Source organism: Bubalus bubalis, chromosome 1, assembly GCF_019923935.1.
Source record: "Bubalus bubalis isolate 160015118507 breed Murrah chromosome 1, NDDB_SH_1, whole genome shotgun sequence".
NCBI classification, from domain to species: Eukaryota; Metazoa; Chordata; class Mammalia; order Artiodactyla; family Bovidae; genus Bubalus; species Bubalus bubalis.
The window spans coordinates 115145184-115172125 of record NC_059157.1 but is presented as its reverse complement, the minus strand read 5'-3'; the positions used below and the strand labels follow the sequence as shown (position 1 = coordinate 115172125).

At 35.7% G+C, this 26942-nt stretch overlaps 1 protein-coding gene across 8 annotated transcripts in view; it reads left to right on the top strand.

Annotated features, from left to right (window-relative positions):
* Nucleotides 1-26942, top strand: part of ZNF148 (zinc finger protein 148) — a 147715-nt gene that overhangs the window by 37824 nt on the left and 82949 nt on the right. For 4 of the 8 annotated variants that reach the window (XM_025285263.2, XM_044942685.1, XM_006078523.3 and 1 more), the window contains exons 2-4: nucleotides 601-681; nucleotides 13390-13525; nucleotides 23388-23736. In XM_025285263.2, the coding sequence (XP_025141048.1) occupies nucleotides 23404-23736 (333 nt within the window). In that variant the 5' untranslated portion in view covers nucleotides 601-681; nucleotides 13390-13525; nucleotides 23388-23403. Of the gene's footprint in view, nucleotides 1-600; nucleotides 682-13389; nucleotides 13526-18267; nucleotides 18367-21230; nucleotides 21281-23387; nucleotides 23737-26942 lie in introns of all 8 variants that reach the window. The other 4 variants (XM_025285241.2, XM_025285254.2, XM_025285238.2 and 1 more) reach the window with 4 other exon arrangements.

Here is a 26942-nt window from a genome sequence, read left to right as displayed (position 1 = left end):
AATATCAATGCAGTACCAACATAGAGTGTTAACTTTATATTAGTTGCTATAAGATTGATTATAGCATGACATTAAAAAAAATCTGTGGACGATTTTAACGTTATTAAACACCTTTGTCTTGAAAATTTTAAATACTTAACATTTTTGTAGTTTCAAAAGCAAATGTTTTTAATATAATTAGACTTTTGAGATGAGGGAAATGTTACTGTGAGATTTCATCAGGAATAGAACTGTTTGAGTAATTGAGAACATCAACGTACAATTTTAGTGAAGTACATTTTGTGTCCTCCTATTTTAAGTTGTTGATGGTAATTCTAGTTTATTGCCCTGATTTTAAAGAAATCCTAATCCTTAGCTAGAAGTTAAATTTGAAAAAGTCCAATTAGTGCCTGGGTCATTTTTTCATGAAATCATTTAGCACTGATGGATCATTACAGTTGCGCTGTTCTAAGTGAACTAATATTATTTAATCCATGAAAAGACTTTTGTCTGATTTAGCACATTTTGATATAACTGTTATAACTGTTTTATCTGGCTTTAAGAATGTATCTAATCATGATTTTTTTGAGGGGAATAACCTGTATTTTTGTACTTTTACAGGCTAGAGGGAGGAACCAACAGCTTGGAAATTCGACCAAGTGATCTGGCGGGATGGGCATTTTCCTGACCTATTTTGTAGAGGTAATCTAGCACTGTTTTCTTCACTCTTACCTATGATTGATGGCTATATACTTGAACATGAACATACCTGTCACAGCTGTTGGATAGTACTCTGCTTTTCCTGGATAATCCCTTTTCTTTTATACTTAAATATTCCTGCAGTGCAGGAGGCCCTGGTTCGATTCCTGGGTGGGGAAGATCCCTTGGAGAAGGGATAGGCTACCCACTCAAGTATTCTTGGGTTTCCCTGGTGGCTCAGCTGGTAAAGAATCTGTCTGCAATGTGGGAGACCTGGGTTCCATGCCTGGGTCAGGAAGATCCCCTGGAGGAGGGCGTGGCAACCCACTCCAGTATGCTTGCCCTGTGGACAGAGAGCCTGGCAGTCTATAGTCCATGGGTCACAAAGAGTCAGACACGGCTGAGCGACTAAGCACACAGCACAGCATGAATATTACATATGGATACCATGATATGAACATCTATACATAGGAAATAATTGATGTTATTAGTTCTCTTTGATGAAAACCATTATCTTTTCTCACTTAACAAGATTATCTGCATTTCTCTTTTTTAGGCCCAAAGTCCCTTATATTAGGAAGACCCAAAATCTTCTCCTGTCTTGTTGGGCTATGTTGGTACATGTATTAGACCTGTGCTTTTATCTTTTAAAGTGAAAGAAAATTAAACATGAACAGTATTTAGGGTAATTACATGTGGCACATATTCTCATGTCATTATTAATGATCATAACAGTTCTAAGATTCTCATCTTCACCAGACGCTAGCTCAAATCCAGCTCTTGATCTTGGATTTCCAACTTGTGGAACTGTGAGAAGTAAATGCTTATTTAAGCCACCTGGTCTTGGATATTTTTGTTTTAGCAAGGAGCCTGTTCTTAATCCATGTGTATCCATGTAATCTGCCTCTTGAGAAATTTGTATGCAGGTCAGGAAGCAACAGTTAGAACTGGGCATGGAACAACAGACTGGTTCCAAATAGGAAAAGGAGTATGTCAAGGCTGTATATTGTCACCCTATTTATTTAACTTCTATGCAGAGTACATCATGAGAAACGCTGGGCTGGAAAAAGCACAAGCTGGAATTAAGATTGCCGGGAGAAATAACCTCAGATATGCAGATGACACCACTGTTATGGCAGAAAGTGAAGAGGAACTAAAAAGCCTCTTAATGAAGGTGAAAGTGGAGACTTGGCTTTACAAAAAAAAAAAAAAAGTTTGCTTAAAGCTCAACATTCAGAAAACAAAGATCATGGCATCCGGTCCCATCACTTCATGGGAAATAGATGGGGAAACAGTGGAAAGAGTGTCAGACTTTATTTTGCTGGGCTCCAAAATCACTGCAGATGGTGACTGCAGCCATGAAATTCAAAGACGCTTACTCCTTGGAAGGAAAGGATGACCAACCTAGATAGCATATTCAAAGGCAGAGACATTACTTTGCCAACAAAGGTTCGTCTAGTCAAGGCTATGGTTTTTCCTGTGGTCATGTATGGATGTGAGAGTTGGACTGTGAAGAAGGTTGAGCGCCGAAGAATTGATGCTTTTGAACTGTGGTGTTGGAGAGGACTCTTGAGAGTCCCTTGGACTGCAAGGAGATCCAACCAGTCCATCCTAAAGGAGATGAGCCCTGGGATTTCTTTGGAAGGAATGATGCTAAAGCTGAAACTCCAGTACTTTGGCCACCTCATGCGAAGAGTTGACTCACTGGAAAAGACTCTGATGCTGGGAGGGATTGGGGGCAGGAGGAGAAGGGGACGACAGAGGATGAGATGGCTGGATGGCATCACTGACTCGATGAACGTGAGTCTGAGTGAACTCCGGGAGCTGGTGATGGACAGGGAGGCCTGGCGTGCTGCGATTCATGGGGTCACAAAGAGTCGGACACGACTGAGCGACTGATCTGATCCATGCTATACGCCTGGATGATCACAGTGAACATTCCTCTGGCCTTCAGTTCAGTTCAGTTTAGTTCATTCGCTCAGTCATGTCCGACTCTTCCCAACCCCATGAATTGCAGCACGCCAGGCCTCCCTGTCCATCACCAATTCCTGGACTTCACTCAAACTCACGTCCATCGAGTGGTGATGCCATCCAGCCATCTCATCCTCTGTCGTCCCCTTCTCCTCCTGCCTCCAATCCCTCCCAGCATCAGAGTCTTTTCCAATGAGTCAACTCTTCGCGTGAGGTGGCCAAAGTACTGGAGTTTCAGCTTTAGCATCAGTCCTTCCAATGAACACCCAGGACTGATCTCCTTTAGGATGGACTGGTTGGATCTCCTTGCAGTCCAAGGCACTCTCAAGAGTCTTCTCCAACACCACAGTTCAAAAGCATCAATTCTTCGGTGCTAAGCTTTCTTCACAGTCCAACTCTCATATCCATACATGACTACTGGAAAAACCATAGCCTTGGCTAGACGGACCTTTGTTGGCAAAGTAATGTCTCTGCTTTTGTATGCTGTCTAGGTTGGTCATAACTTTCCTTCCAAGGAGTAAGCATCTTTTAATTTCATGGCTGCAGTCACCATCTGCGTTGATTTTGGAGCCCAGAAAAATAAAGTCGGACACTCTTTCCACTGTTTCCCCATCTATTTCCCATGAAGTGATGGGACCGGATGCCATGATGTTCGTTTTCTTAATGTTGAGCTTTTAGCCAATTGTTTCACTCTCCTGTTTCACTTTCATCAAGAGGCTTTTTAGTTCCTCTTCACTTTCTGCCATAAGGGTGGTGTCATCTGCATATCTGAGGTTATTGATATTTCTCCTGTCAATCTTGATTCCAGCTTGTGCCTCCTCCAGTCCAGCGTTTCTAATAATGTACTCTGCATAGAAGTTAAATAAGCAGGGTCACAATATACAGCCTTGATGTACTCCTTTTCCTATTTGAAACAAGTCAGTTGTCCCATGTCCCGTTCTAACTGTTGCTTCCTGACCTGCATATAGGTTTCTCAAGAGGGCAGGGTCGGTGGTCTGGTATTCCCATCTCTTTCAGAATTTTCTACAGTTTATTGTGATCCACACAGTCAAAGGGTTTGGCATAGTCAATAAAGCAGGCAATGGCACCCCACTCCAGTACTCTCGCCTGGAAAATCCCATGGACGGAGGAGCCTGGTAGGCTGCAGTCCATGGGATCGCTAAGAGTCGGACACGACTGAGCGACTTCACTTTCACTTTTCACCTGAATGCATTGGAGAAGGAAGTGGCAACCCACTCCAGTGTTCTTGCCTGGAGAATCCCAGGGACAGAGGAGCCTGTTGGGCTTCCGTCTTTGGGGTCGTGCAGAGTCGGACACGAATGATGCGACTTAGCAGCAGCAGCAGATGTTTTTCTGGAACTCTCTTGCTTTTTCTATGATCCAGCAGATGTTGACAATTTGATCTCTGGTTCCTCTGCCTTTTTTAAAACCAGCTTGAACATCTGGAAGTTTATGGTTCACTTATTGCTGAAGCCTTGCTTGGAGAATTTTGAGCATTACTGTACTAGCGTGTGAGATAAATGCAGTTGTGCGGTAGTTTGAGCATTCTTTGGCATTGCCTTTCTTTGGGATTGGAATGAGAACTGACCTTTTCCAGTCCTGTGGCCCCTGCTGAGTTTTCCAAATTTGCTGGCATATTGAGTGCAGCACTTTCACAGCATCATCTTTGAAGATTTGAAAGAGCTCAACTGGAATTCCATCACCTCCATTAGCTTTGTTCGTAGTGATGCTTTCTAAGGCCCACTTGACTTCACATTCCAGGATGTCTGGCTCTAGGTGAGTGAGCACACCATCATGATTATCTGGGTCGTGAAGCTCTTTTTTGTACAGTTCTCCTGTGTATTCTTCTTGCCACCTCTTCTTAATATCTTCTGCTTCTGTTAGGTCCATACCATTTCTGTCCTTTATTGAGCTCATCTTTGCATGAAATGTTCCCTCTGCCCTTAGGGATGGACATTTCATTGATTCAACCAGAGGCAATTATGTTGAATGAGAAACATAACTCTTTATTTCCCCTGGGTTTGGAGCTGTGAAGTTACAAGCTTCTCCTGCCACTACAGTGAAGATTTGCCCAAGAATAGACCAATATAGAGAAGAACAGCATCAAGACATGGCAAAACCAGGTGCTGATATAAGTCCTTAGATCCACCTGTGGTTGGAGCCTTCTTGGTTATGTCAACCAGTAAATCCCACTTTTAACTACTTTCTGTTCTGTTACTTGAAACCAAAAGAGTCCTGATTAATATGTAGAATGAGGGTAATGACTTGATGGTGACTTAATAAATTGGAACCTTTATAATTATGCATTTGTGTTTGAATAAATGCATATGTCGTAAAAAAAATTCTACGATTCTCATAAATTTTGTTTTGAGGATTCTTTTAAAATGAAGATGTGAAAATATTAGCAGTTTTAATGGTCATATTTTAAGATTTCATTTAACATTTTTTACTTCTTTCTTAGGTTTATTATAAGAGGAATAGACACTTAAGCTGTAGAGAATGTTATAAAAAAATTTAAAAAGGCTCTCCTCATTCCCATTCACTGTTAACATTTGTGTGTGTATGTATCATTCCATATATCTTCCATACATGTGTATATGTATACATATATTTACATAATCAGTATAAAAATGAAATCACAGCATACATATTGTTTAGCAAAAATACCGTTTTTGTTGTTAATTTCTGTACCTTTGCATATAATCCTTCTCATTTCATTCTATGTAATATTCCAATATGTTGATGTACCATAATTATTTTAACTAGCCTCCTATTTATGAATATTTAGGGGTTTTTTTGTAGTATTAAATGGGAATATAGTGAATATTCTTGGATACATTTTTGCACATGTTTAAAAATACTTTTGCAGTATAAATTCCTAAGGAAAAAATTGTTGGGTCAAAAAGTGTGTACATTTAATAATTTGTGGTTGACTTGCCTAACTAAAAAGGTGGTCCCTACATCAGTAGTCTGGGAAAATGGGGATCTCTCTATCTCTTTGATGATACTAGCTAGTGTCAAACTTTTTAATGTTTGTCAGGTTTTTGTTAGTATTGATTTTCAAAATTTCATTATGAGTTTCAGCATTTTTTCCCCATTGTTATTGGCCATATGTATATTTTCAGTGATCTTTTTGGTCATGTGTTTGGTCATGTGTTACTCAGTTTTTGCTTATCTTTTGATTTTGCTTTTACCTTGTAGACATTTTAATTTTGTGTGATTGAATTTAGTTATCTTTTTATTCATGGTCAAGGGTAGGGGAGGCGGTTTCCTGTGTAAGGTTTAAAAGGTCTTTACCACTGATTGTAGGACTCATTTTTCCTTCCATATTGTAACATCTCTGAAAGACATGAATTTTTGTCTTGTCATAGTTTGGCATGGTTTTTTTCTTAGTAACATAAAATAGCGTTTCTTAGAATTGGTAGTTTTAGATTCAGTGAACTTGAAAAATTGTATGGGTTTTCTATTTTTATGGTTTAAATTGTTTAAAATCTTTTTGATTTATATTGAATATTTTTGGTATAAGCAGTAAATGGAGAGATCAGCTTTACTGTTTTCCAGATGGCTAACCATTTGTCCTCATTCCAGTTATTGAATGATACGTTTCTTTTCTACATATTTGAAATGCCACATTTATCATATACTGAATTTCCATGTTTTTGGGGAAGGCAGAGTCTGTTTCTGAAATCATTTCTGTTCATTTCATCTGCCTGCTTGTTTTTTGTGCTGATAGTTCTGAGAATTCTGTAAAGGAACTGCTTAGAAACTCAATTTTACATAAATGATTTTTTATTAGAATTAATAGAATTAGGGCTATTGAAGAAGAGGTGTATGTTCACCATAACAACTAAAAAGATAAAATGCCTGTGATAAATCTAACTTGAAAAAAAAAGTTTAAACTACTGAGGGATAGGAAAGAAAATACGATTAATTCAAATTTTTGATAGATATGATCGAAAGTTGTCATTTCACTATAGAAATATAATTGATTTTTCTTTATTGATCTAATCTCTTGTGGCCTTGCTGAACTGCTTATTATTATTAGTCCTTGTAACTTTTTTTGTGGATTTATTAGGAAATTTCTACATATGAAATCACATCACTAGAAGTTTATTTCTTGTTTTCTAATTTAGATGTCTTTGCTTAATTGGTTGGTTGATTTTGCCTACCTGGTTTTACTAGTTAGAACCTGTAGTACAGTGTTGAATAGAAGCGGTGAAAATGTACATTCTGGTTTTTAGGAGGATAGCGTTCAGTGTTTAACCATTAAACATGATATTAGGTTTTTTGTAGATACCTTTTATCAGTTTGAGGAGGTTCTCTTCTGGTCTTAGTTTGTTTAGATTTTTTTGGTCATGAGTAAATGTTGAATTTTGTCAAGATCTTTCTTTTATGTTTATTGAGATAGCCATGTAGCTTTTGTCCTTTATTCTTTTAATATGGTGTATCATATTAATTGATTTTCAGATGTTAAACTAGCCTTGCTTTCATGGGATAAATGTTACTTGGTCTTGGTGTATAGGCCTTTTTTTAAAATCCGTTGCTAGATTCAGTCTGCTAATACCTTGTAAGCATATTGTATCTGTTGATGAGAGACACTGGAGTGTAGTTTTCATCTGATGTCTTTGTATCAACTCTAGCCTTACTGATGAAGTTGGAAGATGTACCCTCTCCCTTTTTTTCATGAAGGAGTTTATGAAGGATCGGTGTTTCCTCTGTAAATATTTGATAGAATTCATCAGCGAAGCCATTTCTTTTGAGGGGGCTTTTTAAATACTAAGTCTGTTTGTTCAGATTTTTCTGTTTCCTCTTTAGTTAATGTGTCAGTAGTATGTGTCTTTTAAGAAGTTTTATAAAAGTTGTTTAATTTCTTGGCACTTATTTGTTTATAGTATTCCTTCCCTTATAAGCTTTAAATTTTTGTGAGGTCAGTGTTAATATCCCTTCTTTCATTTCTAATTTTGTTAGCTTTTCTTTTTTCTTTTTTTTTTTTAATTTATTTTTAATTGGAGGATAATTGCTTTATAATGTTGTGTTGATTTCTGCCGTATGACAGCATGAATCAGCCATAAGTGTGTGTGTGTGTGTCCTGGTTTTTTTTCTCTTTTCTGTAGGTCAGTTTTCGTAAAAGTTTGTAAATTTTGAGTCTTTTTAAAAGAACCAAGTTTTTCTCTATTTTTCTGTTTTGTATTTCATGTATTTCTGCTCTAAATTTTGAATATTTTTTTCAGCTTGCTTTATGGTTTAGTTTGCTCTTTTTCTGGTTTATTGAAATGGAATCATGTCATTGATTTGAGATTCCACTTTTTTTCAAATATATAAAAGTATATCATTCCTTCTCAGTACTGCTTTAGCTGCATCCCATTAATTTTGGTATGTTTGTTTTATTTATTCAGTTAAAAGTATTCTCTAACATCTCTTTTAATTTCTTCTTTGAGGTATGTACTATTCAGAATTGTGAAGTTTAATTTTCAAATACTTGATAATTTTCCAGTTGATAGCTACTTAATTCTAATTTAGTTGATATCTACTTAAATTTTCTTATGGTTGGAAAACATTGTATGACTTAAGTCCTTTTACATTTTTAAGGCTTGTTTAATGGTCTAGCCTTTGATCTGTCCTGAAGAGTGTGTGCTTGGAAATTATTTTTTATGTTGTTATTGGAGTTTTGTATATATGCCAGCTAGGTCTAATCGACTGAGTGTGTTGTTCTGTTTTCAGGTTTTCTGTATCTTTGTTAATTTGCTGTTTTTATTCTATCAATTATTTAGAGTGTAGTATTGAAATCTCCAGTGATAATTTGTTGAATTTTCTGTTTTCTTTTTAATAATATTGTTTCATTATTTTAGGGTTTATAATTGTTACAATACTTTATTGACTATCATTAGAAAGAGATATCTTTCTTCATCTTTAGTATTTGTCTTAAAGTCTGTTTTGTCTAATTCTAATGTAACCACTCCACCTATCTTATGGTTACTCTTGCCATGGGGGTGGGAGTGGGGTGTGTGTCGGGGGTGTGTGTCCGTCCTTGTTCCCCATCTTTTTTCTTTCAGTCTTGAATTTAAAGTATGTCTCTTGCTGGCAGTACATGGTTGAATCTTGTGTTTTTTTGTCCAGTCTGACAGGCTCTACCTTTCCATTGGGCTGTTGAGACATTCATATTTAATTATGGACTTTGTTGGATTTCCATTTGCCATTTGCTTTATGTATATCTCATGGGTTTTGTTTCTCAGTGCTTCCTTACTGCCTTTTGAATTAAATGTCTTTTAGTATGCCATATTAGTTACTCTGTTGGTGTTTTTTCTAAATATAATTTAAGATATTTTCTTTGTGGTTGCTATGATATTTACATTATACATTTTAACATTAAATAGACCACCTGATCTGCCTCTTGAGAAATTTGTATGCAGGTCAGGAAGCAACGGTTAGAACTGGACATGGAACAACAGACTGGTTCCAAATAGGAAAAGGAGTTCGTCAAGGCTGTATATTGTCACCCTGTTTATTTAACTTATATGCAGAGTACATCATGAGAAACACTGGACTGGAAGAAACACAAGCTGGAATCAAGATTGCCTGGAGAAATATCAATAACCTCAGATATGCAGATGACACCACCCTTATGGCAGAAAGTGAAGAGGAACTCAAAAGCCTCTTGATAAAAGTGAAAGTGGAGAGTGAAAAAGTTGGCTTAAAGCTCAGCATTCAGAAAACGAAGATCATGGCATCCGGTCCCACCACTTCATGGGAAATAGATGGGGAAACAGTGGAAACAGTGTCAGACTTTATTTTTGGGGGCTCCAAAATCACTACAGATGGTGAGTGCAGCCATGAAATTCAAAGACGCTTACTCCTTGGAAGGAAAGTTATGACCAACCTAGATAGCATATTCAAAAGCAGAGACATTACTTTGCCAACAAAGGTCTGTCTAGTCAAGGCTATGGTTTTTCCTGTGGTCATGTATGGATGTGAGAGTTGGACTGTGAAGAAGGCTGAGCGCCGAAGAATTGATGCTTTTGAACTGTGGTGTTGGAAAAGACTCTTGAGAGTCCCTTGGACTGCAAGGAGATCCAACCAGTCCATCCTAAAGGAGATCAGCCCTGGGATTTCTTTGGAAGGAATGATGCTGAAGCTGAAACTCCAGTACTTTGGCCACCTCATGCGAAGAGTTGACTCATTGGAAAAGACTCTGATGCTGGGAGGGATTGGGGGCAGGAGGAGAAGGGGACGACAGAGGATGAGATGGCTGGATGGCATCACTGACTCGATGGACGTGAGTCTGAGTGAACTCCAGGAGTTGGTGATGGACAGGGAGGCCTGGCGTGCTGCGATTCATGGGGTCGCAAAGAGTCGGACACGACTGAGCAATTAAATAAACTTATTTAATAGTGACACTGAGTCAGTATCAGTAAAATATAGAAACTTCGCTCAGTATAGCTCCATTTTCTGCTTCCTCTATTTTGCCACTGAGGTGAAATGAAGTGAAGTGAAGTTGCTCAGTTGTGTCCAACTCTTTGCAACCCCATGGACTGTCGGCTACCAGCCTCCTCCGTCCATGGAATTTTCCAGGCAAGAGTACTAGAATGGGTTGCCATTTCCTTCTCCAGGGTATCTTCCCAACCCAGGGATTGAACTCGGGTCTCCCGCATTGCAGGCAGACATTTTACTATCTGAGCCACCAAAGAAGTCAATTATGTTTTGCCACTGTTGCTATATATATATATAACATCCATATATGCCATAAACCTGGCAATACAGTGTTAAAAATATTGCTTTATATATACTTATGTCTTTTAAAGATGTTAAGAGAAGAAATGAGAAAAACGTATTTATAGTCTTCTAGCTTAACCCACATATTTACCATTTCTGGTGTTCTTTTCTTCCTGTGTATTTTAAGTGTGGTGTCATTTCCTTTCAACCTGATAGACTTGTTTTAGTATTTCTTGTATGGCATGTTTGTAAAAAATTCTCTGTCTTTGTTCATCTGAGACAGTGTTTATTATGCCTTTATTTTGAAGGGTAGTTTTGTTGCCTTCTTGGTTGACAGGTTTTTTTCTTTTAGCACTTTCAGAATGTGATTCCTCTGTCTTCTGGCCTCTGTTGTTGTTGATTGAAAGTCAGCTGTTAGTAAATTTCTGAGTTAGAGCTCAGGAAAAGCCTGCTGAATTTATGTTGCAAGCATTACTTAACACAGTGTAAGGATGAAAAGACAGCAAAAATATCTTCTTACTTTCTCATCCCCTCATTGTAACAAAGCCCTTAACTGGGAGAACCTTATTCCCCTCTCTTTCCTCTTCCTCCTCCACTTCCCACTTACCATCACCTTATAATATTCAGAGAGCACTTGGATTATGGGTCTGACTAGAGAAATGCTTTCAGATAATCATTAGCCCACATCTCCAGTAGATCAGATCAGTTGCTCAGTCGTGTCCGACTCTTTGCGACCCCATGAATCGCAGCACGCCAGGCCTCCCTGTCCATCACCAACTCCCGGAGTTCACGGGATGGAGTTGTAAAGTGCTTTTATAATACAGTATTATTGTTAAAGGAAAAAAAAAAAAAGAAAGCTGTTAATCATGTTGATGGTTCTCTGCTATATTGAGTAATTTTTCTCCTTATGCTTGCATGATTTTTTTCCTTGTGTTTGTTCTTAACAGTTTTGACTATGATGTGTCTAGGTGTCTATCTTTGTAATTATTCTCCGTGAGATTCATTGAACTTCTAAGACCTATAGATGTGATTTCTACTGAAAAATCTAATTTGGGAAGTTTTTGGTTGATGTTTTATTAAAAAAAAACCTTATTTCCTGCCCTTACTCTCCTCTCCTTTGGAACTTCAGAAATGTTGGTAAGTTGGTTGCTGAGGCTCTGTTCAATTTTCTACAACTTTTCTTTCTTCACTGTCCTTCAGATTGGATATTTTCTACTGATATATCTTCAAGGTCATAGATTTTCTTCTGCCGTCTTGAATCGTGTAGTGAAGTTTTTGTTTTAGTTATTTTACTTTTCGGCTTCAGAGTTTCCATTTGGTTCTTTTACATAAATGCTGTACCCTTACTGAAAATTTTTTTATTTGTTGATTGTTTTCATAATTAAACATTAAAGATGGGGTCAGTTAAAATTTTTAACATGTTTATAATGGATATTTTGAAATCTTTGCTTAAACCAACATCTGGGGATACTCAGAAACCATTTGTAGCAGTTGCTATTTTTTATTAATGTGGGTCACATTTTTCTTCCCTCCTGTCCTTCCTTTCTCCCTCCCTCCTTTCCTTCCTTTCTTCCTCCCTCCTCTCCTCTCCTTTCCTTTCCTTTCTTCCTTCCTCATCTTATAATTTATTGTTGAAAACTGGGCATTTTAGATAACATATTGGAGTAATTTCAGATTGTGACTCCCCCATCCCTACCTGCTTAGGTTATTGTTACTGTTGTCATTTTGGTATTATTTATATCTAATACAATCCTACTGAAATTTTTTTATTTTGAATAAAAGTTTATCCGCTAAAATAGACATGCATGAGTGAATATCCGAGAAAATTCTGAAATGAAAGGGTACTGAGAGGTAAATAACTTTGTCAGAATTTAAACTTAAAAAAAATATGGATACAGTGTTGAAATGTTTTAAAAAGTGAATTAGTGTTTTACTTTCTGAAGTATGCTTCCCTGATGGCTCAGACGGTAAAGAATCTGTCTACAATTCAGGATACCTGGGTTTGATCGTTGGGTTGAGAAGATCCCTGGAGGAGGAAATGGCAACCCACTCCAGTATTCTTGCCCGGAGAATCCCATGGACAGAGGAGCCCGGTGGGCTAGAGTCCATGGGGTCGCAGTCAGACACGACCGAGTGGCTAACACTTTCCCTTTTTCTGAAGTACAAAGATGGACTTATTACTGGTATGTTTTAGGTGAGAAAGACTGTTCTTCTTGCCTTTGCACCACTGTAAAAACAAATCTAAAATCATAGGATGTATCATACACCGTCTGGTCTCAGAGCTTCCTGTGGAGGAGTAAATACAAACTCTTCTTTATAGATAGGTAATGTTTTTAAAGACCTCTATGGTAGGAAACTCCATAACCTCTTTAGTGTATTTAGTCTATGCTGAGAAATATTCACTGATAGGAAGTTTTCTTCTTGTATATAGCTTATGATCTTCATTTCTATTTTTGAGGGGTGTGGTATGCAGTCTTCTATTCTCATCTTCTGTCAGCTTTTCTTCTCAGATGACCTTGCTGATTGTATTTCTGTAGCTATTTCATGATTTTAGAACTCTTAATTTTTTTCTATTGTAAATACATGGGCACTCTGTGTAGGACTAGTTCTATTTGTTGTTTGTAAGGCCTAAGATTGTATTTGCTTCTCTCTTTACTTCATAGCCTTTACAAAGCAGATACAGTGTTATGAAGTGATTTTTTAAATCACTTATTTTCTCTCTTGTGAATGTTTAGGTCTGTAACTTTCTGAATTTTCTTCAATATCCCATGTCTCTGAAGTTGTTCATCCCAGATCTAGGCAAATTATTCTGTACAAGGCCAGGATTATTGCAGTTACTCCTCATCACTGTTATATTTTCCCAGTTTCAGATTTAAAAACAAGTCATTGCACTGTTTATTCAGACATAGTTTACTATTTACAAAGAGTGATCACTTCATTATGCATGTGAGTTTGTCCATGTTGTATTTGTACAGTATTTTTTCTCTTCATAAGTAATGTGTTTTTTGTTTGTTTGTTTTTTTTTTGTAGGAATTGGATGGCATAAGCAATTGAGGTGGTACTGAGGGTTTCTGAAGTCTATGAAAGGTAGAAACTCAACCATGATTTCTTTTTCAACTCTACAGCATTCCCTTCCTTGAAGTCTTCATTTTTACATTAGTCTCAGGTAACTTCAGTACTTAACTTTTCATAATCATGAATAAGTAAATTTTTCTAATATAGAACTTTTTTTTTTTGGCTGCTGGATTTTCATGTTGAGTTTGTGTAATAGTTTCTTTATGTTGTGTTTATATCTGGAAGAAACTTGGGATTTAATTTTTTTTTTTTTTTTGAGAAAACAGGACTAAGAGAAAATTGATGAATAAAGATATAGTTTTGGGTTTTAAGTTTAACACAGGAAGATCTGTGTAGCTTATTATGTAATCTTAGATGAAATTTAAGTGGGAAGGTGTTTCCTTCTTTAACCCTTTTTCTCAGCAGGCTATTTCGCATTTTTCACCCATCTGTCATCAACACATACACACCCACATTAAGTTTTCCAGAATTTCCAGGAAAGCTATTTTCATACATTGGAAAATTAGATCTGTTAATCAAAGTTAATGGTGTTTGGCATACAATTTTTTAAATGTGAAAGGACATACTAGTTACTGTACATTCTTTCATATTGTATGTTTGTTTATGCCAATATAAGGAAGCAATCATGTAGATAATTTAATAATCATTTATACTAAGTATATTGGTTAAAATTTAGACTTTTCAACTGTAACAGGTGCTTAAAATGGTAGAAATATATTTATGTTTATTTGAAAAGTCCATATAAACAAATTCAGGATTGTCTGGAAGCTCCAGAATCATGACCTATGTCTTAGTCTTGCTTTGCTGTTCTTAATATGTGCCTTCTGTCTTGTGGTCCAAGAAGGTACCATCATGCCTGCCAATAGAAAGAAGGAAAAGGGAAGAACATTCCTTTTCCCTTTAGGAGAGTTATGTATATCATTTCTATTCATATCCCATTGACTGTAACTGTCACATGACCACAGCCAGCTGCAAGGAAGGCTGGAAAACGAGTCTTATCTAGGATCTAGGTCATATGTGTCTCATTTAATGTTTTATTTTTGGGCAAGAAGGAGAGAACAGCATCTAGGGGTCAGCTAGTTGTCTCTTACGTTAGGATTTGTCAGATTTACTTTCTATTTATCTAGTTGCTCTAAAATTAAAATATAATTTTTATCATCTAAGACGTATTAACTCTTGGGCTGTGATAATACTTGGGAAATTGTTCTTACTTGAGTTTTGAGGCAATTTTAGTTTTGTGAATAGTCATCATAGTTCTTTGATTAAATACCGCTAATTTCGATATCATAAGATGGAATAAGGTCTTAAAATTGATTTGAAATAATTCCTTATTTTGTTTCACTGCCATTAGATTGATGTGATTTATTTAATGTTTTTAGACTCTTAAGGCAAGAATGAGGATCTCCGGTGAGATGATCTTTTAGCTACACATAAAGCTAAATGATGTGTAACTGGTTCCTTCTAACTCTAAAAAGTCTCTTATTCTAAATGTTCAGATCTCATCAGAACAACTTATTCCCAGAGACATTATATACTTGTTTTTTTTAGATGAAAAGTATTTCATTGTGATTACATTTTGTGATTCTTACGCCGTTTAAATATTTTATTTAAACAAATATCAAATAGTATGCTTCAAAAGAGAATTTATTAAAGGGTTGGAAATTAGTTGTCAGTTTTCCATTGTATTTTATGTCAACATCAACATGTATTAACCTTGTTACCTTTTTCTGAGATTTAAGATAACAGTTTTGATAAATTAGTATACTTGTATTTATATCAGGCCTCTTGATTTAGCTTTCAGTAAAGGGTTGTAAGACATTGTAGGTATTTTTGGCATTGAAGGTGACGAATACATTTTTAGTTTTATTGTACTTCACAAATAAGGTTTGTACTGATAAGTGAGAACATTTGTCCAGTGTTTAAAAAATGTTGATTTGGATAGTTAACACTTCTCTGTTCTGGAATGAGTCTTTGTTATTATATAGTACATGTTAAAAGTCACTTAGGTGTTTGCACTAGGTAAACTTGTGTACAGGGAAGTTTAGGAAGTATTTTTTATATTCTTTTTAGTATTCAAGGCTAGAAAATTTATAGTTTCCTCAAGATTAATTATTTTTAATATTAATGTTTGAATTTTTGGTATTGGCAAAAAGTGAGATGAATGAAACAGCTAGATTTAGCAGAATGTAGGATTCTGTTTTGCTTGGTTCGTTTTTACCCTTTCCTTCTCCCTTTTAAATGTAGCTGTTTCTCAGCCAACAGTTTACATAAGTTTGATGTTTGGTATTTCTAAATAGCACTAATTTCTTATTGTTACGTTGTATTAGAAGACTGGTGACAAGTATTTGGAATGGAGAATATGCTTAGATTCTGCTTTATTTGAGCAGAGCATCAGATATATGGAGATGCCTATTAACTTTGGTTTAAATATTTATAAATTAATTTTCTGTGGTTAGAAAATGATCATAGGTTTTTATTTAGTTGTCATGTTGTATAAGGTGATTTATCTTACTCTGTAAATTCCTTTAGTAAACATCTTTTATTGTCACTGGCACTAATAAGAAAGGCCATTTTGTTTAGCTGTGATTATTATAAATGATCCTCCTATTAGGATGTTTTGAATAGTATCAATTTAAAAATCAGGGGGCATAGTTTACAAGATAAGCTTTGTAGATGCAAGATGGTAGTTATACAAAGGTGATCTGAAGGGTTTTCTGGAGGTAAAATATTCCTAGATAAGAGGTAGGTCTTGTTTTTAAATTAGAGATGAAGCAGTTTTTGCTTAGATCAACATTTTGAAGGATGAGAAGGAATAGAAAACTTAGGAGTGACAAAAGGCAGATTGTTAAATCCGTTTTTATCAAGAGTTTCTTTGTTGCTTTGTAGTACCAATTTGATCTTAAGGCTGATTGATATTTGTATTTGTAATGCTGATGTTTGTAAGGCGTAATTTCTTACTGAATCCTACATAGGTTAGAAATATTACTATCCAAATTAACTGGCATCCTTCAGATGAGTTTGTTGAAAAATACTTTGAATCAGAAGTAATTTGTGAAATCTAGCTTTTTAAAAAAAAATCTGTTTCAGATTCCTTTAAGTACTTCTGTTTTGCCTACAAGTGATTGGGTTCTGGTATAAAAGCAGGCTATTTTTAATTTGGGAGAATATTTGGAGTTGGAAATTACTTTTTTTTTTTTTAGAAAAGAATGATATTTAGGTTTGCCCACTATAATCTGTTTTGACTCATTTAATGTTTTATATTATTCAGTAAATGTTAATGGAAAATAATATTACAGCCAAACTCAGTGAAAGAAACACAAAAGCAATATCTTTAAGTGAGAAATATTTCTTTCATGGTTGAGTACAGATTTAATTAAAGGTGATAAAATGGCAGATGAATATTCACCTGTATTCTGAAGGAGAAATTAGATGCTTTAAGAATTTGAGAAGATTATTGCACGAATCTTCAAATCTGTTTTCAGTTTAAAGCATATAGCCCTTTTTTTTCTTGATATAGGTGTATCTTTGGCAAAGCTCCTACATTTATCAGCCATATTCAGGATTGTTTTTAAAATTTCCGAGTGAAAATGGGAAAGTAAAGGAAAGAGAGAGATTTTCCTAAAATAACTTGGTAAAGGTTTGAAGAAAGAGTGGAAGGATTTAGAGGGTGTATAATTCCATGAAAAAAGAATGAAGGAGAAATGCACTGAGGCAGAAGTAGAAAATAGGAATTGTGGAAAGTGTCCATCCCTGATCAAGGAGAAAAGGGATTCTGTGCCACATAGAATTTTCCCATGGTAGCCATGAGATGGGAGTAGCCAACTATGGGGGGTTGGATTGCTTTATCGAGCCAAGCAGTGGTGACAGGATGGCCTCAGTGGGTGGGTGAGAAGAGAATGAGTTGAGCGAGCTCTTAGTGTCCAGGGCCTTTTCAAGACAGGAGGTAGTATGATATGGCAAAATGTGCATTAAACCAAGTAAGTTTGTCTTCAAATCCCAGTTTACCTCCTAGCTATGTAACTTTGGGTGAGCTCCAGTTTCTGCATCTGTTAAATGGGCATATACTGTTAGTGTCTTAAGTGTTAAACTGTAAACATTAAGTGAAGTAACACACCAGTGTACCCAGCATATTGTCTTACTTATAGTAGATCCTCAGCACATGTTAGTTTTCTTTCTTCTCCAGGTTATGCTAATCTCTGAATTTTGTAATATAGCCTCAAACCTATTAATAAATTTGGAGAGACATTTTCTTCATTCATTGCATAGAATTCCCATAAAAAACCTCAGTAAGCATTTTAAGTGCCTTGTATAATTGATTAAAAATGATTAATAAGGCCCAACTTATTCATATATTATGCTTCTGTTAACTTTGTCCTCTGAAAACAAGCCCAGACTGAGAAAATACTTGTCTCAAATGCTTATATTAAAGCCTATGTGTTTGACTCCTTATTAAAAGCCCTGACTCAAAGCTTATTTACTCTATTTCAACTTATACAAATCGATTAATATAAAGCTTAGTTTCTATTTGGTTGCACACAGTTGATTAGAAAGAAGCATTAAATTAGAAGGTGACAAGAAGGGTCAACTGTCTCTTCTGGAAGACTGGAGAAAGTGATGGCTTATAATTTATATTCTCTTTTTAAGTACTGCAACTGCTGTTAGGCTTACATGTTTAGGATTACTTAATTGGCTGTAACTTGGATTAATTTTATACGACTGAATCAAACATTTTTCAATACTGAAGGATAGTGAGGGTGTGTGTGGGTGTGTGAATGGAGCAGAAAGCTGAATTGTGATCCCTTCAGTATCCCTGTTATTATGTATACCTTCTAGCTTCTCTGGCAGAGGGATGGAGATGGAAGGATTAAACTTGGAAGGAGGAAAAGAATGCAGCGTTTGAAGTAATCTGTTGGAGGGAGAAATTGGCCCGAGGTAGGCCCCTTCCTTCCTTCTGTCTTTCTAAGTTCTGGTTTTTAGTAATCTGTGTTCTGGGTAACTCCAGAAGGAGTGCCATTTCACCTTTAGCTGAGTTATTTCTAGAACATCATTGTCCATCCTGTCTTGGATCTTAATAGCTCTGCGATTTTATATTCTTTGTCAGCTACCCAAACTTCCTTCACATGGAAAATAATGGATCATTATAAGGAGCTCAGGGTGGCTTAGAGCTTATTCCTCCATCTAGTCATTCTTTCCCCCTGTTTGACAGAGGCTCCTGGGAATGTAGATTAGTTATTTATTTTTTTATTCCAGAGCAGCTTTTCATGTAAGAGACATGACTTAAGCATTTTTTTCTTTCTCTCTGCTGTGTAATATTCCATTAATTATATAGACACGTGGGTCAAAAAATAGTTGGCTTTTTGAAGATTTAGCAGAAAGAGACACTTAAATATTTGCATCTTAGTGTGAATTGATAACATCAGTTTCATTTCTTTGTACTTGACTGAATCTTCCTGAAAATACTGAAATTAGAGGGAAAGAAGCCTGTGTTAACTTTTGAGCAAGCGTGGAATCTTTTGCAGGGTTTGGGTTTTTGAATGTGCAGTGAAGTGAAGCACATGGGAGCTTTGACTGAGGTCACATAGGAGGTGTAAGGGAGAAATTTAAGGTTGGTGAGAGCTTCAAGGACAGTTAAAAACGTACTTTTCCTGATCATTTTTCTTAGGGTAACTTTGTCCTTTTCCCTTTTACCATGGGGCTTCCCTGGTGGCTCAGATGGTAAAGCATTCGCCCGCAATGAGGGAGACCCGGGTTCTATCCCTGGGTTGGGAAGATCCCTTGGAGAAGGAAATGGCAACTCACTCCAATATTCTTGCCTGGAGAATCCCATGGACAGAGGACCCTGATAGGCTACAGTCCATGGGGTCGCAAAGAGTCAGACAGGACTGAGCGACTTCACTTTCATTTCAGTTTAGTGAAATTAACTTTGAGAGCCTTGTTTATTTCCTGTCCAGCTTTCTCTGCCCCAACACTGGTTAAGATAATGTGATACGAGTATGGCTCACTTATTTGTCTATATATCTTCTTGATTTTTTCCCCCGTGATTTTTTCCCCCCATGTATCTTGGAGAACTTTTTACCCAGCACATATGGCTGTCTCATTTATTTTAATGGCTAATGTGTATTCCACTGTGTGGCTGAATCATAAGTAAAACAAGTTTTCCATTAGAGGATGCTTAGGCCGTTTCCAGTCTTTTTCCATTAAAAGGTCACATCCTTGTACATAAATCTTTGGTTAATTTTTATGACTAAGCACATAATATAGGATTATATATACTCCTAGCATATATATATATATATATACTCCTAGCATATATATATATATATATATACTCCTAGCATATATATATATATATATATATATATATATATATACTCCTAGTATATATATATATACTCCTAGCAATGAGATTGTTGGTTAGCAGTTTTCATTTTGATAGATATTTCCAAAGCTAACTTTAAAACTGTCAGAGCAGTGTTCCTTGATATTGAAGTCTGTATTGATATCTTAATATTTTCTGGTATTTCAGGGAAATTGTCTCAGAAACAGTTTCTAGGCCAGCCAGTAACTTGAAATATATAGGTTAATTTGGGGTTAGAGGAATAAGAAACCAAATGTGAAAAAGGAAGATCGATTCCTTTTTCTGTCTATATGGACTGTTTTCAAGAAAATTTTCATAGAGGTCAAGTTTGCCCTTTATTTACGGTGTTTCCACTTCCCATTCCATTTACTATTGAGTTGTGGAATGCTTCTGTTTCAGATGCCTCATTCTGGCACTTTTTTTTTTTTTTTGCGTACTTACCTTTCTTCCCCCAAATATTCTGTACCTCAAAAGTATTTTGACTTCCTCAATACCTACTGTTGCAAACTGATGTTAGGGATAAGATTAGTTTTTTAAAAATTAAATTTTTATGTTTGTTTTACTAGGTTTAGTATATGTTAACACACTGTTATAGGAGTATAGTTGTAAGCATTACGCATATATTAGGATAGGGCTTCCCTCATAGCTCAGTTGGTAAAAGAATCTGCCTGCAATGCAGGATACCCGGGTTTGATTCCTGGGTTGGGAATATCCCTTGGAAATGGGATGGAAATGGAAGGAAATGGCAGGCCACTCCAGTATTCTTGCCTGGAGAATCCCATGGACAGAGAAGCCTGGTGAGGGGTTGCAAGAGTCAGACATGACTTAGCAACTAAACCACCACCACTGTATATTAGGATATACTAATTTTTTTTTAAATTGATGAGGTACATTATAAAAAACATTGGAGATGAGGACCACTGCTTTAAGGAAATGTAGACCTTGCAGTGGGTTAGTAAGTCAGCTTTAACTTTTGGTAATCTTAAAAAAAAAAAAAAGTCTGTCCTAGGTTAGTTTGTCTAATGTCTTTTATTAATGTCTGCTTTTAATGATTACTTCTTTTTACTTCTCCCATATTCTTTAAAAGCTCCCAGGGTGTGTGTGTGTGTGTGTTTAATAATTATGTATGTGGCAATAGCAGATGTCACAGCAGTAAAGGGTGGCTTTGTGTATATATTGGTCCCTTTTGAGTCCTTTAGGAAAACAGTAAATAGATTAGAAGTATATAATTGATTTGGTAAGGATTTCCAAAGAAATAAGCAAATTTTAGCCCTAGGAGACTTAAGTTTATTAGTTGTAGGATAGTTTATTCTCTAAGAAATGTGATAAATAGAATATTTGAAGAGGATAGTTATTTGGTGATGTATTTTAAATATTTGTCATTTAGACTACTAAAATATTTCAAAAAGGGAAATTAAATTCTTGTTCCTTTGTCCAGTATGTCTTCTGGATTTATGATACTACCTGGTTCCAGGGAAGACACAGCAAGTATGAATTACATTTTTCTTTTGTTTATGTTACTGTTTATGTGAGCTGTTTTTAAGCTGTTGTATTTTTGTTGAGTTGCTAAGTCGTATCTGACTCTTTTGCAACCCCATGGACTGTAGCCCACCTGGCTCCTCTGTTCATGGGATTTCCCAGGCAAGAATTTTGGAGTGGGCTGCTGTTTCCCTCTCCAGAGGATCTTCCTGACCCAGGGATTGAACCCGAGTCTCCTGCTTGGCAAACAGATTCTTTACCACTGAGCCACCTGGAAAACCCCATTTTTTGAGCTGTACATTTAAAAAAGTTTTCTCCCTAGACGATGTTAGTAAATGAAAGATTATTTTAGATTTCAGTAGTGTATTTAAATTTAACATTTGAAAGCTGTGATTAAAGTAGTAACCATTACTACCTCATTGATTTATACTTAATACATTTACTAATTGTAGTCCTTTCATGTTGGGTGAGTGTGTGTTTATTTTATACAGCCTGGTAAAAAACAAGCCATACCAGTGCCTTGACAGGGCTTAAGGTAAAAATGTCTTTGGATTTCAAGATTATTATGCTAGTTCCTCGAGTAACACAATGGAGTATGAATTTATAGCAACCAAAGTTAGAAGAGCAGGCTTAATATTGCCTATTTTTCCTATAATAATGGGGGGAAAGGTAATGTAATTATTTAGTAGGGTCTAATTCTTATGACCTCTTAAATTTAATCATGGGCAACTATTTAAGAATATATTAGTAATGAAAATACTTTTTCCATTTTAACAAATTTAAAGCATTTAAAAGAAATAAAATTACTTTATAGAAAGTTCAAATTAGAGAGAAATACAAGTATGAAAAAAATTAGTAATTTCACTACCCAGTGGTAATATTAATGTTAGCATTTTCAGTAAAGCTGTGTACATTCAGACACGTATTTACATACACATTTCCTTTAATATATTGGGCTGTTTGCCAAAATTTTAAAATATTTTTCAAGAATATTTTTTGACTGTATTTTTTTTATAATTTAAACAGACTTAACTTTTTATTGGCATATAATAACTGACAGAAATGTGTGCATATCACAGATACACATCTTAAAATTTTACAAAGTGGGCACACCTGTATAGCCAGCATTCCACTCAAGAAAAAATGTCTGCTCCCAGATAGCCCACTTTTCCTACCTCCTATCAACAGTCTCCTCTCACAAGCATAGCCATTTTTCTGATTCTATTTTTAAGAAAAACTTTGAGATATAATTTGTATAAAATAAAATTTGCCCATTCTAAGAGTACAATTCAATAATTTTTGGTAAATTTATTGAGTGGGGCAACCGTTACTTTAGTTTTAAAATGCATATATGGATATAATTTAACCCAGTTTCTTTTTATTGAATACTTAGTGTAATTCCAGTTTTTCACTATTAAAGTACTGCCATAGTGATTTTTCATGCATATCTTTATATGCATTTCTGATTTCGTCAGGGTAGTTTCCTAAAAGTATTATTTATCACCAGTTCAAAGAACATATGCATTTTTCTGGGTTTTGATACAGTGTACCAGATTACCTTTGGAAAGAGTTGAACTAAAGTACTCCCACTGTCAGTAGATTTTTTTCCCTGTGAGCTCAACCTTGGATGTATTGTTTAAGAGTTGTTATCAATTTGGGGGATAAAATACAGTTTTAATGTTCATTTCTTTGATACTCCTGTGACTACTATTTTATATATTTAGTGACTGTTTCTAATTTTTCTTTATGATTTACCTGATAGTATTCTCCCAGTTTATTTCTTAATGTTATTTCTTATTTTAATTTTAAGATGTTTTAATATATTAAAGGATATGGAGCCATCTGGTGTTACAAATACTTTCTCCCAGTTTGCTTTATTTCATGCTCATTTTTCATAATGAAATAGATTAGTGCCTTAATGTCAGAAATAAAAATTTGTGTTTTCTACCAGCTTTTGGAAATTTACTGGTAATTTTTAAATTGGAGGCAATATTGAATTATGTGAATAAAACTTTTATTGAAGTATGGATACCTTTCATAATTTGAAATTTAAAAAATTCAAGTAGACATATAAAACTAATTTATTATGCTTTGTTGCCAAACTTGGTCTTTCCAGGCAGTTATACTTAAGCATGAACATTGACGACAAACTGGAAGGATTATTTCTTAAATGTGGCGGCATAGACGAAATGCAGTCTTCCAGGGCAATGGTTGTAATGGGTGGAGTGTCTGGCCAGTCTACCGTGTCTGGGGAACTGCAGGAATCGGTGCTTCAAGATCGGAGTATGCCTCACCAGGAAATCCTTGCTGCAGATGAAGTGTTACAAGAAAGTGAAATGAGACAACAGGATATGATATCACATGATGAACTCATGGTCCATGAGGAGACAGTGAAAAATGATGAAGAGCAGATGGAAACACATGAAAGACTTCCTCAAGGACTACAGTATGCACTTAATGTCCCTGTAAGTAATTCCTTTATAAAATATTAAACTTAGTTAGAAACATAATTAATTTTCTGTTAAGTGATACAGTCATTGAAGAAATTTCAAAAAATGTTTAAAATCTGAATATAAATAGTTCAAATGTGTGTTCTAAAATAGATATACCAAATATTGATAAAAATCATGATAAGGCAAAATTAAGTTTTTGTATTATATACATTTTAGAAACATATTTTCTGGATAACATTTGTCAGGATTACTGTGTGTTAAATTTTAAGTGCTTAATTTTGAAGGATACTTTGTTTTAACTTTCGGGTTCTCCTTAAAGAATAGAAGGATTGGAAGAAAAAAAAAGTATAAGGATTGAATCTGGAGCATAGCTAGAAAAAAATCATATACTTGAGAATTTTTCCTTCAAATTTTGTAACTTGGCAATTCCTGCCTTTTTTATTTTTTCATTATCTTTAAAAAGTATTTCACCCTTTCAGTCTTTCCTGTTTAACCTTGATGTCACAGGTCATCACCTAAGATACTCTTTTATAGATACCCATAAATTTTTTTTCAATTCAAAGGAGCATTTATTGAGCCCACATTAAATGGGACATGCTTACGATACTATGAGATGCCCTTCTTCTGTGTATAGTTTCTGCTTATCCCCAAGTGGATACATGCTGTGTCTCATAGTCTTTGTAGTTATTCAAGCTTCTATAATGGAATGGTAGGCTTGTTCAGAGACTCACAATCTTTTTAGAAAGTTGTACATTTTCTGGAAAAAAAAAAGAATAACAGTAACAAACAAAAACAGTGAGCTGGGCTTGTTGCTTCCCCTGAAGGTTCAGGGCTCATTTGGTGCTTCAGTCACAGGCTCTTTGGAACAAACAGCAATGACCTCTTTATAATCTTCACTCCAAAATTATCTGTGTGAAGTGAATTGTAATCAGCTCTGGTCTCAGTGATTTCTTTCTCAGTACTGAGGGTATTTAATTCCACATCAGTAAGCAATGCAAAAGTCTGTGTGTTCTTTAAGTACAAGTCAGTGATAGTTTCTGTATTTTGGTCACTGATCAAGTCTAGTGGTTCAGTGGTTGACTGACTGTAGGTCAGTGGTGAATTCTGCGAGTAGTGTGGGATAAGTCACAGCCAGGGCAAACCAGGCAGAGGAGCAAGGCCTTCCTGAGCATGGTGCTGATGCAGGCGGGGAGTCTGAGAAGCTGAGTGGTTTTTTTTGCTTTCTTGTGTCTTTATTTTTACCTGATGATCAGCAAAACTACTACTGTCATAAAATCATCTTCTATTCTTTATGTGATATTAAACCTGATCCTTTCAGTACTTCTAATATACTGTGCTTTTTCTTTTGCTTTAGGACCTTCATGTATCCTACTTGTAATATTCCCCTTAATCATAACCCATCTCTGTTTTTTAAACTGATTAGTGCTTCATCATCATCAGCCTGCCACTTCTGTCCAGTCTAGGTTTACTCCCTGCAGTAGGGACTTGTTCACTTTGTCTCTAATAGATAGTAGGCTCTTTGAGAGCATGAATTTTGTCTTATTTTTCATTATGGCCCATGTGTTAGCACATGATGTGAATGAGTGGATAACTACTTACAGTTGTGTTCTAATACATGTGCTCACCAACTTTTACCTAGTCTATTGCAGTAGCCTTTTCCTTTTTCTACCTGTTGATGATGAATTACATTAATTAATTTTTTAATGCTGAATCAGCTTTGCATACCTGGAAGAAATCCCACTTTGTTGTGGTGTATAATATTTTTATACATTTTTAAAATTCAATTTACTAGTACCTGTTGAGGATTGATAGATTGGTCTAGTTTTCTTTTCTTGCAGTATCTTTGTTTTGATGTTAGAGTAACCCTGGTTTCATAGAATGAGTTAGGAATATTCACTCTGCTTTGGTCTTCTGGGAGAGATTGTAGAGAGTTGGTACAGTTTCTTCCTTGAGTGTTTGATGGAATTCACAGTGGATCTGTAGGGCCTGGTACTTTGCTTTTTGGAAGGTTAGTAATTCAGTTTCTTTAATAGCTATAGATTTAGATTGTATGTTTCTTCTTATGTGAGTTTTGATGGATTGTGTCTTCTGAGGAATTGATTCAGTTCATCTAGGTTATCAAATTTGTGGGCATAGAGTTGTTCATAGTGTTCTTTTATTATCCTTTTAGTGTCCATGAGGTCTGTAATGATGTTCCCACCTTAATTTCTGGTATCAGTAATTTATGTCTTTATGTCTTAGCCTGACAAGAGGCTTGCTGCCTTTTTTTTTTTAAGTATGTCAACAGTTGCTTATTTATTTATTTTTGGTTGCACTGGGTCTTCCTTGCTGTGTGCGGGCTTTCTCTAGTTGCAGTGAGCAGAGGTTGCTCTTTGTCTTAACAGTTTTTAAGCATATAGTATTACATCCAGTGTCAGCGTACAGTTAATTGCACTCTCGTTGTACAGTAGATCTCTAGAACTGTTTTGTCTTGCAAAGCTGAATTTCTATACCCACTTAACACCAGTTCTCCATTGTTACCTCCCCCTAGTAAAAGCTTACTAATTTTATAGAGAATTAGCTTTTGATTTTTTCCTGTTGTTTTCCAGTTTTCAATTTCATTGATTTCTCCTCTAATTTTTTTGATATCTTTTCTTATATTATTTTGGATTTAATTTGCCACCCATGGTTTTTGGGCTTCTCAGGTGGCACTAGTGGTAAAGAACCTACCTGCCAATGCAGGAGACACAAGTTCAGTCCCTGTGTTGGAAAGATTCCCTGGCGGAGGGCATGGCCACCCACTCCAGTATTCTTGTCTGGAGAATCCATGGACAGAAGAGCCTGGTGGGCTGCAGTCCATAGGGTTGCAAAAGAGTTGGACATGACTTTGCTACTGAACACACACACACACACACACACACACAGCGTTCAGTAATACAAATTTCTCTCTAAGCGCTGCGTTCACAGTGTTCCACAAATTTTGATAAGTTGTATTTTTATTTTCATTTGGTTCATTTTATCTTTTTTTTCTGAGATGCGTTCTTTGATTCATGTGTTATTTGGAAGTGTGTTATTTAATCTCCCAAGTTTTGGGAATTTTTTCAGCTATTTTTTTGTTACTGATCTATAGTTTTAATTCAGTTATGGTCTAAGAGTGTATATTGTATGATTGTTTATTCTTTTACATTTATGAAGTTGTGTGTTTTGTGTGCCCTAAATGTTTGCCTTGGCAAATGCAT